At 66.1% G+C, this 17052-nt stretch overlaps 1 protein-coding gene across 2 annotated transcripts; it reads right to left on the minus strand.

Moving 5' to 3' along the window:
* Positions 1-393: 393 nt before the first annotated feature.
* Positions 394-16914, minus strand: ZBTB4 (zinc finger and BTB domain containing 4). Of its 2 annotated transcripts, XM_075042286.1 has the most exons (4): positions 16732-16914; positions 13126-13229; positions 10833-10909; positions 394-6744 (listed from the first exon to the last, which is right to left on the minus strand). In XM_075042286.1, the coding sequence occupies exon 4, from the start codon at positions 6727-6729 to the stop codon at positions 3871-3873; it is 2859 nt and encodes a 952-aa protein (XP_074898387.1). In that variant the 5' UTR covers positions 6730-6744; positions 10833-10909; positions 13126-13229; positions 16732-16914; the 3' UTR covers positions 394-3870. The 2 variants fall into 2 exon arrangements, with proteins under 2 accessions (XP_074898387.1, XP_074898388.1); XM_075042287.1 differs by lacking the exons at positions 13126-13229; positions 16732-16914 and adding an exon at positions 12821-12939.
* Positions 16915-17052: the final 138 nt, after the last annotated feature.

Consider the following 17052-nt stretch of genomic DNA (forward strand, 5'->3'; position numbering starts at 1 on the left):
AACGTCCCCAACACCGCCCTGCGTCCCCCATGTGCCCACCCACGTTCCCCCATGTCACCCCTCATGTCCCCAGTGTCCCCCCATGTCTCATCCCCTTGTCCCCCATGTCACCCACATCCCCATCATGGTCCCCCGTGTCCCCCCGTGTCCCCCCCGTCTCCAATGTCCTCCACGTCCCCATGTCCCCCCATGTCCCCATCTCCCCCACGTCCCCCCGTGTCTCCAATGTCCCCCGTGTCCCCCCGTGTCCCCTTGTCCCCGTGTCTCCAATGTCCCCCGTGTCCCCCCATGTCCCCAAGTCCCCCCACATGTCCAGTGTCCCCAATGTCCCCCATGTCACCCCCATGTCCCCATGTCCCCCACGTCCCCCCCCGTGTCCCCGCTCAGGCCAGCTCAGCTCTACGGTGTTTATTGGCGTCTCTAACACTCACTGATGCAGATAAATAGTGGACATTTGTCACCGCCGCCACCGACCGCCGCCGCGGGGACACCGCGGGGACACCCCGCCGTGGGGCGCCCCGCCACACCCCCGGGGACCCCTCCCCACTGGGGACACCGCCCTGGGGACCCCCTCCCCAGTGGGGCCACCTCAGAGGGGGACATCCCCCACGGGGACACTCAAGGGGACCCCTCCCCAGTGGGGCCACCCCTTTGGGGACAACCCGTGGGGGACACCCCTGAGGGACCCCTCCCCCGTGAGGCGCCCCGCTGGGGACACCCCACTGGGGACATCCCCTCTTGAGGTCGCCTCACTGGGGACGTCCCCCATGAGATGCCACCCCACGGAGGACACCCCATGGGGACATCCTCCACTGGGGACGTCCTCCGTTGGGGACATCCCAATGGGGACAAGCCTCACTGAGGCCACCCCATGGGGACGTCCCCCATGGAGGCCACCCCATTGGGGCCACCCCGTTGGTGACACCCCATGGGGACGTTCCCCCAGGGAGGTCACCCCGTTGGTGACACCCCATGGGGACGTTCCCCCAGGGAGGTCACCCCGTTGGTGACACCCCACTGGTGACACCCCATGGGGACATCCCCCAGGGAGGTCACCTCATTGAGGCCACCCCGTTGGTGACACCCCATGGGGACGTCCCCCATGGAGCCCCCCCTTCATGCCTCCCCCCCCCCGGTGTCCCCACTGTCCCCAGGGTCCCCCCTCTCCCCTCCCTTCCCCCCCCCCCATTTTTATCTCCATTTTTTTCACTCTTCCCCTTTTTTGCTTGGTTTTGCCTTTTTTTTTCGGGCGGGTCCCCCCTAAAGTGCGGTCGGGGACGGGGACACGGGGGGGGGAGGGGGACACGCGTGGGGGAGGGGGAGACAAGTGGGGGAGGGGCAGGGGTGGGGGAAGGGGACAGTCAGTAGCAAACGCGGCCACGAAAGTGCAAACGGGAGGAGGGGGCCGCGGCCGGGGGGGTTGTGTGCACGAGGGGGCTCGCACGGGGAAGGGGAGGGGGGAGCCTCGCACGAGGACCGGGCTCGCACGAGGGTCGGCCTCGTGCGAGAAGGGTCCTCGCACGAGGACGGTCCTCACACAAGGCTGGGTCTCGTGCAAGGGTGCGTCTTGCACGAGGGTGGGCTTTGCGCAAGGACCGCCCTCGCACGAGGCTGGGTCTTGCACGAGGACAACGCTCGCTCAAGCGTGGGCTTTGCGTGAGGATGGGCCTCACGCGAGGACCGGGTTCACACGAGGATCCGCCTCGTGCAAGGACGGTCCTTGCACGAGGACGAGTCTTGCACAAGGATGTGCTTTGCACGAGGCCCACCCTTGCACAAGGAGGGGTGTTGCACAAGAACAACCCCCGTGCAAAGTGGAGCCTCGCACGAGGCCGTCCCTCGCACACGCGGCAAGGGGGGGCGATGGCCTCGCACGGCCGGGCATAGCGTGGGGGCGGCCTTGCACGAGGGGGGGGGGCGTGAGAGGGGCCTGGCGCGGGCGTGCGTTGCACGAGGCTGGACCTTGCACGGGGGCGCATTGCATAAAGATGGGCCTTGCGCGGGGCAGGGGCGGGGCCTTGCACGGGGATGGGGCGTGGCACGGGTGTGGCACGAGGAGGGCGGTGCCAGCCGTGCACGCTCGTGTGAGGCACGAGGGTGGGGCTCGCACGGGGGGCGTGCGGGAGGGGCGGCGGGGCCGTGCAACAGAGAAGACGGCGGGCGGCGCCTGGCCGTGCGACGCACGAGGATCCACCTTGCGCAGTCGTGCGGCGCACAAGGATGTTCTTTGCACGAGGATGGGCGTCGCACGAGGATCGACCTTGCCCGCCCGCGCACCGCACAAGGACGCTCCTCCCACAAGCCGTGCGTTGCACGAGGATGGTCTTTGCGCAACCACGCAGCGCACGGGGATCTGCCTTGCCTGCCCGTGCATTGCACGAGGACACACCTTGCTCCGCTGTGCGTCGCACGCGCGTGGTCCTCGCGCGCCCACGCGCCGCACGAGGCTAGGCCGCTCTCGGGCGTGCCTTGCACGAGGATCCGCCACGTGTGCTTGTGCGTTGCACGGGGACGTTCCTCGCACGCCCGGGCCTCGCACGAGGATGTCCCCCACCCCACCCCACCGGAAGACGCGGGGCTTCGCACGCCCCTCGCACGCCGGGGGTGGGATTTGGGGGGGGACACACGCTGGAATGTCACTGCGATGCCGTAAGGTGCCAAGGGCGGGGGGGGGTGGGGGGGTGTCGGGTTTTGGGGGGGCCCCGGGATAGTGGGGGGGACCCCGGTTTATTGGGGAGGGGCCCTGATTTATTGGGGGGGCCCCTTATAGTGGGGGGGGCCCGTTTGGGGGTTTGGGGGTGCAAAATTCTGCGGGGGGGGAAATGGGGGGCCCCCTATACTGGGGGAGGTCCCCCACTATTTTGGGGGGGCTCCACTATGCTGGAGGGCCCCAATATACTGGGGGGGCCCTATACTGGGGGGTTTCTCTATACTGGGGGGGGTCCAAGTATATTGGGGGTCCCCTATACTCGGGGGGGGCCTATAATGAGGGTTCCCCTATAATGGGGGGGTCCTCTATACTGGAGGGGTCCCCTATACTGGGGGGTGTCCGCTATACTGAGGGGGGGCCCTATACTGGGGGGGGGTTCCCTATACTGGGGGGGGTCCCTATACTGGGGGGGGCCCAGACCCTGTCCCATTCCCCCCCAGTTTGAGGTGACTGGGAGCCTCCCCAGTATACCCAGTGCCCCCCCCCATTCCCATACTGGTCCCTGTGGCACCCCCAGATCCTGCCCCCCACCCCATGGCATTATGGGGGGGGTGGTCCCTCTGCCCCCCAAGTCCCAAGGGGGGGGTCCCCACCGGCGTCCCCTATGGGAGAGAGATCCCCAACCTCCCCCATGGAGCCCCCCCCATCTCCTATGGGGCAGAAGACCCCCCCCAATTTCTCCTATGGGGTAGGGGGGACCCCCACTATTTCCTATGGGGCCCCCCACTTCCCCTATAGGGCTGGAGCCCCCCTACTCACCTGGGGACCCCCCCATCTCCTATGGGCCCCCCCAAACTCTTATGCCCCTCCCCCCATGCTATAGGACCCCCCCCATCTCCCCCTATGGGGCAGGGTCCCCCATCTCCTATAGGGCCCCCCCCATCCTATGGGCCCCCCATTTCCTATGGGGCCCTCAACCTCCTATGCGGCCCCCCCCATGCTATGGGCCCCCCATCTCCTATTGGGGCCCCCCACCTCCTATGGGCCCCCCCATGCTATGCCCACCCCCACTTCCTATGGGGCAGGGGCCCCCCATTTCCTATGGGGCCCTAAACCTCCTATAGGGCCCCCCACATGCTATGGGGCCCCCCCACCTCTGGGGCCCCCCACCCCCCTCTCTGGGGCAGGACCCCCCCACCCCACCCCCCCCACCCCCCTCCTCAAGTGCCCCCCCCCGCTTTCCGGGGTCGCTCCCCTCCCCCTCCGGGGAAGCCAAAAGTGGGGGGTACGGAGGGGGGGAGGGGAGGGGGGACACCCCCCCCTCCCCCCCCCAAAAAACCCTCGTTTTCGGGGAGCACCACGTTGAGGGCCAGGGGGAGGGGGAAGGGGTAGGGGTACGCGGCCACCAGCCGGGGGCCGTAGGGGAGGGGGAAGCTGGGGGGAGGAGGGGGGGGTCGGGGGGGTCCCCCCCTTTGCCCCCCTCCCCCTCCCCCCCCTCCCCCAATTTCGGGGTCCCCCCCCCGCCTCAGTAGAGCCAAAGGTTGTTCCTGAACCGGGTAACCCCCGCTGGGACCCGGCGACGGTGACACCCCCTCGTCACCCGTCACCGCGTCGACCCCGTCACCGGGAATCGGGGGGGGGACGGCGACGGCGTCACCCGGCGGCGGGGGAGGGGTGACACCCCCTTTTTCCCCTCCCCCTTCCTCCTTCACCGCCGCCACCGCCGGCGGGGTGTAGGCGATGACGGTCGGCGGCGGCGGCGACGCGGGCGATGGCGGCGGCGACTCCGCCTGATGCCGTTTGGCGTGCCGGCTGAGCGCCGCCGCCGTCTTACAGACCTTGGCGCAGCGGCTACAGGCGAAGCGCAAAGATGGCCGCCGTCCCACGCGGGGGGTGGGGGGACCGGTCGCACCCACCCCCCCTCCCCCGCCGGACGTCCCCTCGTGTCCCCGTTGGTGTTTCCGTAATTTCCTCAAAGCCGTGAAAGTTTTCCCGCACACCCGGCACGGGTGTTGCCAATCCCGCCGCCGGTGCCCGTCCCCCGACTGTGCGTCACCGTCACCTTCGTCACCGTCACCCGTCGACCACCGTAACGAGCGCAACTTGCGGCGCCAACGGGATTTCTTCGCCTTGACGGCGCCGGTTGTGCTGCCGGTTGTACCGCCGCCGGTTGTACCGCCGCCGGTTGTCTTCCGTTTGGGTTTGTAGGTGTAATATGGGCGCCAAAGACGGTCCTCGGCATCGCTGTCATCGTCACCGCTCCGGCGGGAACAGGCGGCAGTGGCGGCGGCGCGACGGTGAGCAGTCGGGGAGGCGGTGGTGCCGGTGCCGGTGCCGGTGGTCTCCAACCGGAGGTCGGTCTCGGAGATGCGCCGCTTGACGATGGCTTCCTCGCCAATACGGACGGTGATTTGGCAAAGCGGCGCCGCCCGGCTCTCCCCCGCCGTCCCCACGTAAGCCGGTTTGGCCACGTAGGTCATGGTACGGCTGGTGGTGGTGGTGGAACCGGTGCCGGCGGCGGCGGGTGACGGTTGGGTTGTTGGCGCCGTCCCACTATCACCCACCGGCGCCTCCCCAGCCGCTCGCTGCGCCTCAATGTAATCCCGCAGCACCTGTTTCTTCATCGGCCGGGCCGCTGGCGCCGCCGCCGGTGCCGCCGGCACCGCCGGCACCGCTGCTGCCTCCCCCGCCCTCCCATTGTAGGCGATAACGGAAGCGGCCGCCGCCCCGCTATGAACGATGACCGATGCTGACGGTCGCCCGTAGGCAATGACCGACGCCGGTTCGGGTCTTGGCGATGGGAAAGCGCCGACGGTCGCCGATGGCTCTACCGGATTGGCCGTCGGCAAGAGGATCCCATCAGCCACCAAGCCTTGACTGTAGGTCTTGTAGGGTCGCTTGTGCGCCCGCATGGGCAAGAGCCGGTAGAGCTTGAGGGCGTTGAGTTTGGGCTTGTAGCCGCCGTTGGGCGTCTTCTCGGAGGAGATGAGCCCTGGGTTGATGCCGTGAAAGGCTTTCTGGTGGGTCTTGAGGTTGTAGTAGGTGACGAAGGTCTCCCAACAGAAGATACACTGGTAGCGGCGTTCGCCGGTGTGCCAGACCTCATGTTTGGTGCGATATTCGGCCAAAGCGAAGACCTTGTCGCAATAACGGCAAGGGTACTTGCGTCGCCAAGAGTGGACGTTAGCGTGACGCTTCAGGCTGGAGAGCGTCATGTAGGAGCGTTGGCAAACCCCACACAGGTAGACCACGTGCCCGTCCACCACCTTCACCACCGGTTCCTGCTCGGGGATCAACTCCAACGCCCGGTGACGCAACAGCAATGCCTTCTTGCCTTGTTTCGGTGTCGGCGTGGCGGTGTTGGTGGTGACGGCGTCACCGTCGCGATGGCCGTCCTTGCAGAGGACCTCGTGGGTTTGCAACCTCTTGACGTGGATGAAGCTCTTGCCGCAATGCCGGCACGCCAAACCCCGGCGCCCACGGTGAAGTTTGGCGTGTAATCCCAACGCCGCCGCCGTGCTGAACCCTCGACCGCACAACCCGCAACGCAACGATGACGACGATGCCGATGACGGCGACGCCGTCACCGGTTCGGCAACCGCCGGCGTATCGCTCGACCGTGGCGGGCAGGTTAAATCAACGGGGGCGGCGGGTGAGCGGGGATCCCCCGTCACGGGGGGGGTCCAAGATCCGTTCATCTCCTTGGGGGTCCCCACTTCCAACCCTTGGAGGCAAGAGATACCCAACCGTCGGCCAACGGCGCCCAACTCGCGGGCAGCTGCCTGCGACGGGACGGCCAAGCGGGAGTTGTAGATGAAGTTGAGGACGTCGGAGAAGACGCCGGCTTGGACACCGGGAAGCTCCAAAACTTGGGCAGGGGTTGGGCAGGTGGGTTCTTCGGCCAAAGCTTGTTTGAAGAAGGGGCTGGATGCGGCCAAGACGTTTTTATGGGCTCGGAATTTGGTGTCCTCGGCGATGATGGTGACGTCACAGAATTGGCCTCTCAACCGTTGCTCGTTTAGCTCCACCAGTAACGAACGGCAATGCCCGGCGTCCGACACCTCCACGACCGGAGCCATCCCCGCGGCGCCCACCTGTGGGATACGGGGAGTCAGTGGGGATGGGGGGCCCGGATGCCTGGGCCCCCTATTTGGGGACATTTGGACAGCTGGGTCCTCTCTACAGGGTCACCCGGACGCCTGGGTCCCCTGTTTCGGGGCGCCCGGATGCCTGGGTCCTCTCCATGGGGTCACTTGGGCACTGAGGTCCCTTCTATGGGGTGCCCGGATGCCTGGGTCCTTTCTATGGGGCTGGCCAGACCCCTGGGACCCCTATTTGGGGTCGCCCAGATGCCTGGGTCCACTATTTGGGGGGGCCCAGATGCCTGGGTCCCGTTTTGGGGGTCACCTGAATGCCTGGGTCCTCTCCATGGGGTCTCTCGGCTGCCGGGGTCCCTTCTATGGGGCTGACTGGACGCCTGGGTCCCCTATTTGGGGACACTCGGACACCTGAGTTCCCTCCATGGGGTCCCTTCTGTGGGTCCCTGGGGGCCCCCGTGGCCCAGCCAGCCCCACTGCATGGGGGTCCCCGGCCCCACAGCATCCTCACACCCAGCCCCACATATCAGGGTCCCCCAGCCCCCCCACAGATCAGGGTCCTCTAGCCCCACAGTTTAGGATTCCATCAGCCCCACACAACGGGGGGCTAGCTCCATGGATTAGGGTCCCCCAGCCCCCAAATTTAGGGCTCCCTCAGCCCCACAGATCCGGGTCCCCAGCCCCACAGCATGGGGACCCCCCCAGCCCCACAGTTCGTGGGTCCCCCAGCCCCACATATCACGCTCCCTCAGCCCCACATGTGCCCCCCCCCAGCCCCACAGAGTAGGGTCCCCCAGCCCCATGGATTGGGCTCCCCCAGCCCCACACATCCACTGACACCCACTCCCACCGACTACCCGCTGCCCCCCACGCTGTGGGTCAGGGTGTCCCCATGCCATGGGGCTGCGGGGGGGGGGTGTCCCTGTGCCGTGGGGCAGGGCATCCCCACGCCACGGGGCAGGGCAGGGTCCCCCCTGTGCCATGGGGCTGAGGGTCCCTGCCCCACAGCGTCCCAGCCCCACGGCGCGCCCCGGCCCCCGCCCCCCCCGCGGCACCAAGAAGCCATTTTGCGTCGGGGCCTCCTCGGCCGGCGGCTAAAATGGCTGCGGGAGCCGCCGCGGCTGCGACCCACGGCGCGACCCACGGCGCCGCACGCAGCGTCACCCCCCGGCATCGCCCGCGAGCCCGAGGCTGCCCCACAGCACGTGCCACGGTGACCCCCGCAGCCTGACCCACGGCGCGACCCACGGGGTCAGCCGTGGCCTGACCCACGGTGCGACCCACGGCGTCACCCGTGGCGTGACCCACGGCGTCACCCCCTGACCCACAGCACGACCCACAGTGCCACCCGCAAGGCGGGGGCTGCCCCGTAGCGTGACCCACGGAGTCACCCACAGGCCGACCCACGGTGTCACCCGTGGCGTGACCCACGGCGTGACGAACGGCACGACAGCCGACCCACAGTGTGACCCACGGCCTGCCCCATGAATTGAACCGTGGCCCGACCCATGGCACCTCCATCCCTGGGGCTGCCCCACAGCGTGACCCACAGCATGACCTGTGGCAGTGGGGCTGCCCCACGGTGTGACCCACGGTACCTCCATCCCTAGGGCTGCCCCGCAGCGTGACCCACCCACAGCCAGCCCAGAGTCTGCCCCCCCCAACCCCACTAGCCCCCCATGCTGCCCCCCAACCTGCCCCCCCTACCCCTTAGGACCCCTCTCCTGTCCCCCACCCCCAGGATCCTCCCCCCCCCCCCAGCTCATTACTGGATCCCTCTTAATGACCCTCCCCAGACCACCCCCCACCTTTCCCAGCATTCCCTGCTCTGCCCCACGGCACCTCTGGGGGTCTGGGATGGCTCCCGGGGTCAAGGGATCCCCCCAAGATCATGGGACCCCCCCCAAGGGTCAAGGGATCCCCTCCCAATCATGGGATCCCCCCAAGTTCATGGGATCCCCCCAGGGATCCCCCAGGGGTCATGGGATCCCCCCAAGATCAAGATCCCCCCCGAGATCCCCACTCTGCCACGGCCGAGATCCAGCCCCATGGGTCCCGGCAGATCCCAGCTCCTTTGCAGGCAACAGCCAGACCCCCGGGGCCCCGGGGATCCCAAATCCACCCCCGGGACCATCCGGCCTCCCAGATCCCAGGAGCTCCCAGCTCCAGCCCCACTTATATCCATCCCCACGGATTCTGGGAGATCCCAGCTCCATCCCAGCTGAGATCCAGCCCCACAGATCACCAGAGATTCCAGCTGCATCCCAGCTCAGCTCCAGCCCCACGGATCCTGGAAGATCCCAGTTCCATTGCAGCTGGGATCCAGCCCCACCGATCCCAGGCGATCCCAACTCCACCCCAGTTCAGCTCCAGCCCCACAGACCCCAGGTGATCCAGGATCCAGCCCAACCGATGCCCAGCCCCACGGATCCTGGGAGATCCCACATCTATCACGGCTCAGCCCCAGCCCTGCAGATCCCAGGAGACTCCAGACCCACCCCAGCTTAGCTCCAGGCCCATGGATCCCAGGAGATCCCACCTCCATCTCCACCAGGATCCAGCCCCACAGATCCTGGAAGGTCCCAGCTCCATTCCAGTTCAGCTCCAGCCCCACAGAATCTGGCAGATCCCAGCTCCATCTCTGCCAACATCCCACCCCCTAGATGCCAGGAGATCCCAGACCCATCCCCATCTCTATCCAATCCTCCAGATCCTGAGAGATCCCAGCTCCGTCCCAGCTCAGCTCCAGCCCCACGGATCCCAGGACACCCCAGCTTAATCCCACCTGGGATCCAGCCCCCCAGATCCTGGCAGATCCCGGACCCATTCTCGCCTATCTCCAGCCCCACAGATCCTGGGACAGCCCAGCTCCATCCCAGCTGGGATCCAGCCCCACAGATCCTGGCAGCTCCCAGCTCCATCTCCAGCCCCACGGATTCCCAGGACACCCCAGCTCCATCCCAGTTGGGATCCCGCCCCCCAGATCCTGGCAGATCCCGGCTCCATCCCAGCTGGGATCCAGCCCCACGGATCCTGGCACGTCTCAGACCCATCCCAGCTGGGATCCAGCCCCACAGTTCCCAGGAGATCCCAGCTCCAGCCCAGCTCAGCTCCAGCCCCACAGATCCTGGCAGATCCCAGATCCCATCCAGGCTGGGATCTCCCCCCCCCATCCCATGGGATCCCTCTCAGCCCAGCTGCCCCCTCCCTCCAGGATCCACCCCCGGCCCTTGGGATCCCCAGGGATCCAGTGGGGGGGGGAAGGGGGTTGGGGGGGGCCTGGCTCTACCTGGTGCAGGGTGCGGCCCCCCCCGGATCCCGGGAGATCCCGGATGTGCGCAGCGGCCGGATCCTTCCCCCCCCCCCGGCCCCCCCCTCCAGGCCCCAGCTCGTCGGAGGAGCCGAAGCCGCCTTGGCCGATCGCCCACCCGGGACCGGGGCCAGCGTCGCCGCCCGGGCCAGGATCCGGCCCCCCGCGCCCCACGGCGACGCCGGATCCGGCCCCCCGTCGCCCCGATTCCCTGCAGGATTTGGCCCCCGTGCCCCATGGCACCCTGGGATCCGGTCCCCGCACCCCATGGCCCCACAGCAGCACCCCGTGGCACCCTGGGGCAGGATCTGGCCCCCCCCAGCATCGTCCCACAGCACTGCGGGGCAGGATCTGGCCCCCCAGCATCACCCCATGGCACTGTGGGGAAGGATCCAGCCCCACAGCACCTCCCCACAGCACCGTGGGCAGGATTTGGCCCCACAGCATCTCCTCACGGCACTGTGGGGCAGGATCTGCCACCCCCAGCATCACCCCACAGCACCATGGGGCAGGATCTGGCCCCCCAGCATCACCTCACAGCACCGTGGGGCAGGATCCAGCCCCACAGCATCACTCCACATCACCATGGGGCAGGATCTGCCACCCCCAGCATCGCCGCACAGCACCGTGGGGCAGGATCCAACCCGTTGCCACGGTGGTGGGGGGTTCTAGATCCCACGGGTTGCCGTGGCGATGGGAGGGGTTCTAGATCAGGCAGGTCGCCATGGAGACGCAGGGGTTGTCCAGGCAGGGTTGCCACGGCAACAGCACCTACCTGTGAGCGGAGGCCTCATGGACTAGGTGTTGCTGCTCCGGGGGTCCTCGGTGGGGGGTCACAGCCGGCAGGGCCTCCTGGGAGGGGGGGAACGGAGCGGGGTCAGTACACCCAGACACGGGGGTACCCAGGGTGCCGAGGAGGGGGGGGCGCAGGCAGGAACACCCAGACGGGGTGTCCCCGGGATGGAGGATGGGTAGGGGAGATTTGGTGCTTGGGAAACAGCCGGCCGTATGACTGTTGTCAGGCAGCAACAGGCGGACGACAGAGTCAGGATCCCTGCCAGGCAGAGATGGGAAGGAGGTGTAGCCTGGCTACAGTCGGAGGGGCGATAAAGCAAGGCCGGTAGAAGCAGAGCGGTGTAGCCTGGCTACAGTCGGAGGGGTGATAAAGCAAGACCAGTAAAGGCAGAGCGGTGTAGCCTGGCAACAGTCGGAGGGGTGATAAAGCAAGGCAGGTACAGGCAGAGCAGTGTAGCCTGGCTACAGTCGGAGGGGTGATAAAGCAAGGCAGGTACAGGCAGAGAAGTGTCTCCTGATACACCCAGCAGGCTGCCCGTGGTTCCCAGAGGTGTCCCAACCACATCACACCACAACCACAGGTGCAAGGTGTGACACGACTACAGCACGCAATCACCGCACCAGCCCCCCGGGGCTGTAGTGAGGCAGGGACAGGCAGGGGCACTTCAGTCCTGGCTCCTGTCTCCGGCTGTGCCAGCAACAGTCAGTCATCGTGGAGGGGGACGCTACATTTGGAGGCAACAAGGGGGTCACAGTCTGGTGGTACAACGCATGTGCATGCGGGTGACAAAATGACAGCTGGTGACAAAATGGTAGCGAGCAACAAAATGGAAGAGGATGACAAAGTGTCAGGAGGTGGCAAAATAGAGGGTGACAAAATGGCAACGGGTGACAAAGTGGTAGCGGGTGACAAAATAGCAATGGGTAACAAGATGGTGGCAGGTGACGAAGTGGCAGCGGGTGACAAAATGGAAGCAGGTGACAAAATGGTAGCGGGTGACAAAATGGCAACGGGTGACAAAATGGTGGTGGGCGACAAAGTGGCAGCAGCGGGTGACAAAATGGCAATGGGTGACAAAATAGCAGCAGGTGACAAAATGGCAGCAGGGGTGTGCGTCTCTGGGTATCACTTGACATGGGACACGTGATGTCATGGGAATGTCGTGGAGGTTGGGACCGGGGACATGACGTACAGTATGATGTCATCATCACTGCAAGGGAGACAAGCGTGATGTCACTGGGAGGGGGGAAGCTGACTGTGCCCCACGGTGATGGGTACAGCCAGGTAAAACTCTCCTGGGATGTGTGGACGTGATGTCATCAGGGGGATGCATGTCAGCTATGGTGTGATGTCATCAGAGTGATGTCACGAAGGTGTATGTTTCCCGCACAGGCAGATGCAACTGGGAGGGGGGTGGGATGTACAGTTGTGGGGCTGGGGGAGGCACCGCCTGACGGGGGGGGGGGGCGGGGGGGTGTGCCAAGTGGGTCGTGGGGAGGGGCTGCAGCAGGGGTGGGGGTACAGTCAGACAGGAGGTGACACAGGGCAGGGGAGGGGACACCCTGGGTACAACCGATGACAGCGGGGGTGGGGTCAAGGGGGAGGGGAACAACCTGACGCAGCGGCTACAGCTGGAGGCCTACAGGGACGGGGGGGGGGCACAGGTGGAGGGGACCCCCCCCCATGCACACGCCCCCTCCACATCCCCCACACCCCCCCCCCTTCCCCATGCACACCCCCTCCCCCATCCACACCCCCTCCACCCCCCACCCCGGAAACCCTCCGTCAACCGGAACAACCCCGCGAGGAAACACCCGGACACCCCTCGTCCCCCTTCCCCACCCACCCCGGGGGTCACCAGGGAGGGGACCCCAAGTGTCACCAGCGGGGGGCCAACACCTCCCCGCCTTTTCTTACCCCCACCCCCCACCCCCCCCGCCAAAGTACCACCGGAGACGCCTGACAACCTCCATCCGGCGATGACGGGGACGTCACCGTCACCGAGAGGCAACAGGCGGTGGCATCCCCGGTGATGGAGGACACCGTGGTGATGGGGGGGGGGGAAGATGTCACCCAACTGTTGCCATGGAAACAACCCCCCCAACACCCCTCCCCCCACCCAACAACCCCCCCCTCCCCCCCCAAGGTCCTGCCAGGGGAAAGACCTTTCACCTGCAGCCAATGAGGGAGCAGAGAAAAAGGGGGACCCCGCCCCATGTCACACCCCCCGTGGGCCAATGGGATAGCAGGGAATGCAGACGTCAGGGCTCACCTGGATGCTCATTGGCTGGGCTGGGAGTGATGTCACGAGGCCCCCTTCCTACCACAAGCCCTTGCGTCGGGTGTTGTTAAAGGAACAGGCAGCAGCGGAGGAGGCTGGGGGGGAAGGGGGGGGTGCGAGGGTGGGGTCAGGTGGGTGACGCACACAGGCGGACACGGGTGACGGACGTGTCACCACGCTCCCCAAGTGTGCGCCAGGGGCTGGAGACACCCCTCGGCCCGCAGGTTGGGGTGACGCAGGCTACAGTCGCACACGTGTACAGGCAGAAAAGGGGGGGTGCAACAGGCGGGGGTGGACGTACGGACACCCACCCACCCACCCACCCGGTGGGGGGACAGGCGGTGCACGGCACGGCGGGTGCGCGCGTGTAACGTGTGCGACGCGGCGGGGATACGCACAGGCGCACCATGAACGGGCCGCGCGCCCGTGCGCGCGTGCAACACCCGTGCTGCGCACACGCACGCCCAGCGCGTGCGCCTCCGCAACACGCGCGGCAGCCCCGGCTCGTGGACGCGCACGCGCACCCCTGCACTGCACACACCAGCCGTAGAACACACACGGGTACAACGTACGCAACACCCGCAGGACACACACACGGCGCACGCGCGTGTACAATGTGCACAACACCCACGCTGCACGCACCCACCCCGTGCATGCACGTCAACAACGCGCACAACACTTGCGCCGCACACAACAGCGTGCACACAACGTACAGGCAACACCCACAGCGTGCGCACACCGTGCACGGTCCATGCACACCTGTAGCGTGTGCAACACCTGTGCCGCACACACACACACGGAGTACGTGCACGTACACAGCACGGGTAACACCCACACTGCGCACACCAGCACGTACGCAACGCACACAACAACCGCCGCGTGCGGAGTCCACGCGTGTACACAACGCACACAATATCTCCGGTGTGTGCACGCTGTGCCCAGGCGGTGCACACATGCCACACGTGCAACACCTGCACTACACACACATACAGAATGCACGAACACCCCCAGCACGCAGCCCGTGGACATACACAACGCGCACAACACCCCCAGCGCGCACACACACAGAGTGCATGCAACACCCACGCTGTGCACAAACACCCCCAGCACACAGTCTGTGCACATACGCAACACCCACAGCACACACGCAACACCTGCACCGCACACACACACTGTGCACGCGCATACACAATGCACACAACACCCGTGTTGCACACACACAGAGTGCACGCAACACCCACAGCACACACGTGCACGGAATACGTGCACGTATATGACACACGCAACACCTGCACTGGACACACCAGCACATACACAACGCACACAACAACCGCAGCATGCACAGTCCATGCACCTACACGACACACGCAACACCTATGGCATGCACACATGCAACACACGCACACGCATGCAACCTGCACTGCACACACATACATAGTGCGTGCATATACACAACACACGCAACACCTGCACTGCACACACGTACACAACACACGCAACACCTGCACTGCACACTCAGGCACAGAGCACACGTACGCACATAGAGCACACAACACCCGCGCTGTGCACAAACACCCGGCGCGCAGTCTGTGCACGTACACAACACCCGCGCTGCACGCACACTCCGTGCGTGCACGTGCACAACCCCTGTGCTACACACAACAGCCATAGTGCACGGACATATACAACGTGTACAACACCCACACTGTGCACACACACAATGCGTGCACGTACATAACACACGCAACACCCACAGCACACACGCACAGAGCACACACATATACAACGCACGCAACACCCACACTGCACACAACAGCATGTACACAACACACGCAACACCCACAGCACACCCACAGAGAGCACACACATATACAACGCACACAACACCCGCACTGCACACAACAGCACGTACACAACACCCACGGCGTGGGCACACCCCCAGCACAGTCCACGCACGTACACAATGCACACAACACCCGCAGCACACACGCGCAGAGCACACACATATACACAACCTGCACACGCACACCGTGCATGCACGTACACAACGCACACAACACCCACAGCGCAAACACCCTGCACAGAGCAAACGTGCGTCACGTCTGCACACGTGTGCACACACGCATGACCACCACACGCACACACAGACCGTGCTCACACCCTGCACACACACGTGCGCACACACGCTACAGGCGCACAGCACCTGCACCTGCACACCGACAAGCACGTGAATGCACCCTGCACGCACACGCAGCGCACAACCATCGCACACGCGTGTCTCATGCCTGTGCCAGTAGACTGACACACACGCAATGGTACAACCGGCGCTCACACCCTCACCCTGACACCCCTCACACGCGTGCACAATGTGACACAACGCACAACACACACGGACACACAACCGCACGTGGGCACGTGACACTCACAATCACATGTGGATGCACAACCGCACATGGACGCACAACCGCACACAGATATTTGACACACACAACCAGACACGGACACGACACACAAGCACGCACAGACGCACAACCGCACACGGACACGACACACTCACAACCACCCATGGGTGCACAACTGCACACGGACACTCAACGCTCACAATCACACATGGGTGTACAACCGCACACGGACACTTGACACACAGAGCGACATGCGGATGCACAACCACACACAGATACAACACACGGACACAACACACAACCACACATGGACACACGACCCACTCATGATGCCATGCAGATGCACAACTGCACGCGGACACTTGACACACACAACCACACACGGACGCTTGACACAATCACACACAGATGCACAACCGTGCACGAACATGACGCACTCGCGACGGCACACGGATGCACGACTGCACACGGACACTTGACACACACAACCACCCACGGACGCACAACCAACCCCCCCGCAACCACACGCGGCTGCACAACCGCACACGGACACTTGACGCACACAACCGCACACGGACACCCGCCCCGCACACCGACACACGGGCGCGCACCCCACACCCGCCCGCGCGCCGACACGCAACCGCCTGCACAAACACGCAGCCGCACCCCCCCAGCCCCCCAACAGTCGCACACGCACAACCCTACCCGGCTGCCCCCCGAAACCCCCCCGAAACCCCCGGGTTCAGACTCCCCCCATCCCAGCAGCCCTTGGGGGGGTGTGCAGGGGGGTCTTGGGGGTGAGTGCCATTTGGGGGGGTCCGGGGTGGGGGCCCGGGGTGGGGGTAGGGACATTTTGGGGGTGCGGGGGGGGTCATGGGAGGGTGTTGCAGGGGGGCGGGGCACTTTGGGGGATCCCAGGGCACTTTGGGGGTCCCGGCGGGGGCATTTTGGGGGTGGGCGGGTACCCAGGGCAATGGGGGGGGCTGAGGGGGTCATCAGCCCGGTAAGGACCCCCCTGTTCACCGGGGGGGTCGGTACCGGGGGGGGGGGGGGGGGGTGGCGTCCCGATCCCGTGACAGGCCCGATACGGAGTGGGGGGTCCCAGTGTCCCCCAGGGGTGGGTGTCGGGGGGGGTCCCGATCCAGGGGAGTGTCCCGGTTCCCCCCAGGGGTCCCGGTGCCAGGGGGGTCGTTACCGGGGCCTGTCCCGGGGCCGGTTGATGTCGTGACGGCGGCGGCGGCGGCGGCGGCGGCACAAGATGGAGGCGGCGCCGTTGGGCCCCGGGTGGGAGGGAGCCCCCCCCCCGCCCCACGCCACGGGGGACACGGGGGGGACACGGGGGGGGACGACGGGGAAACCGGGCAGGCGTCCCCCCGTTGGGGGGGATGGCGGAGGAACGGGGAGACAAGGGGACGTGGACGGGGGGACGGCGAGGGGGACACAACCGGGGGCACAACCGGGGGTACAGTCAGGCGGCACAACGGGGGGGACGGTGGGACACAACCGGGGGACACAG

Source organism: Buteo buteo, chromosome 12 (genome assembly GCF_964188355.1).
Source record: "Buteo buteo chromosome 12, bButBut1.hap1.1, whole genome shotgun sequence".
NCBI lineage: Eukaryota > Metazoa > Chordata > Aves > Accipitriformes > Accipitridae > Buteo > Buteo buteo.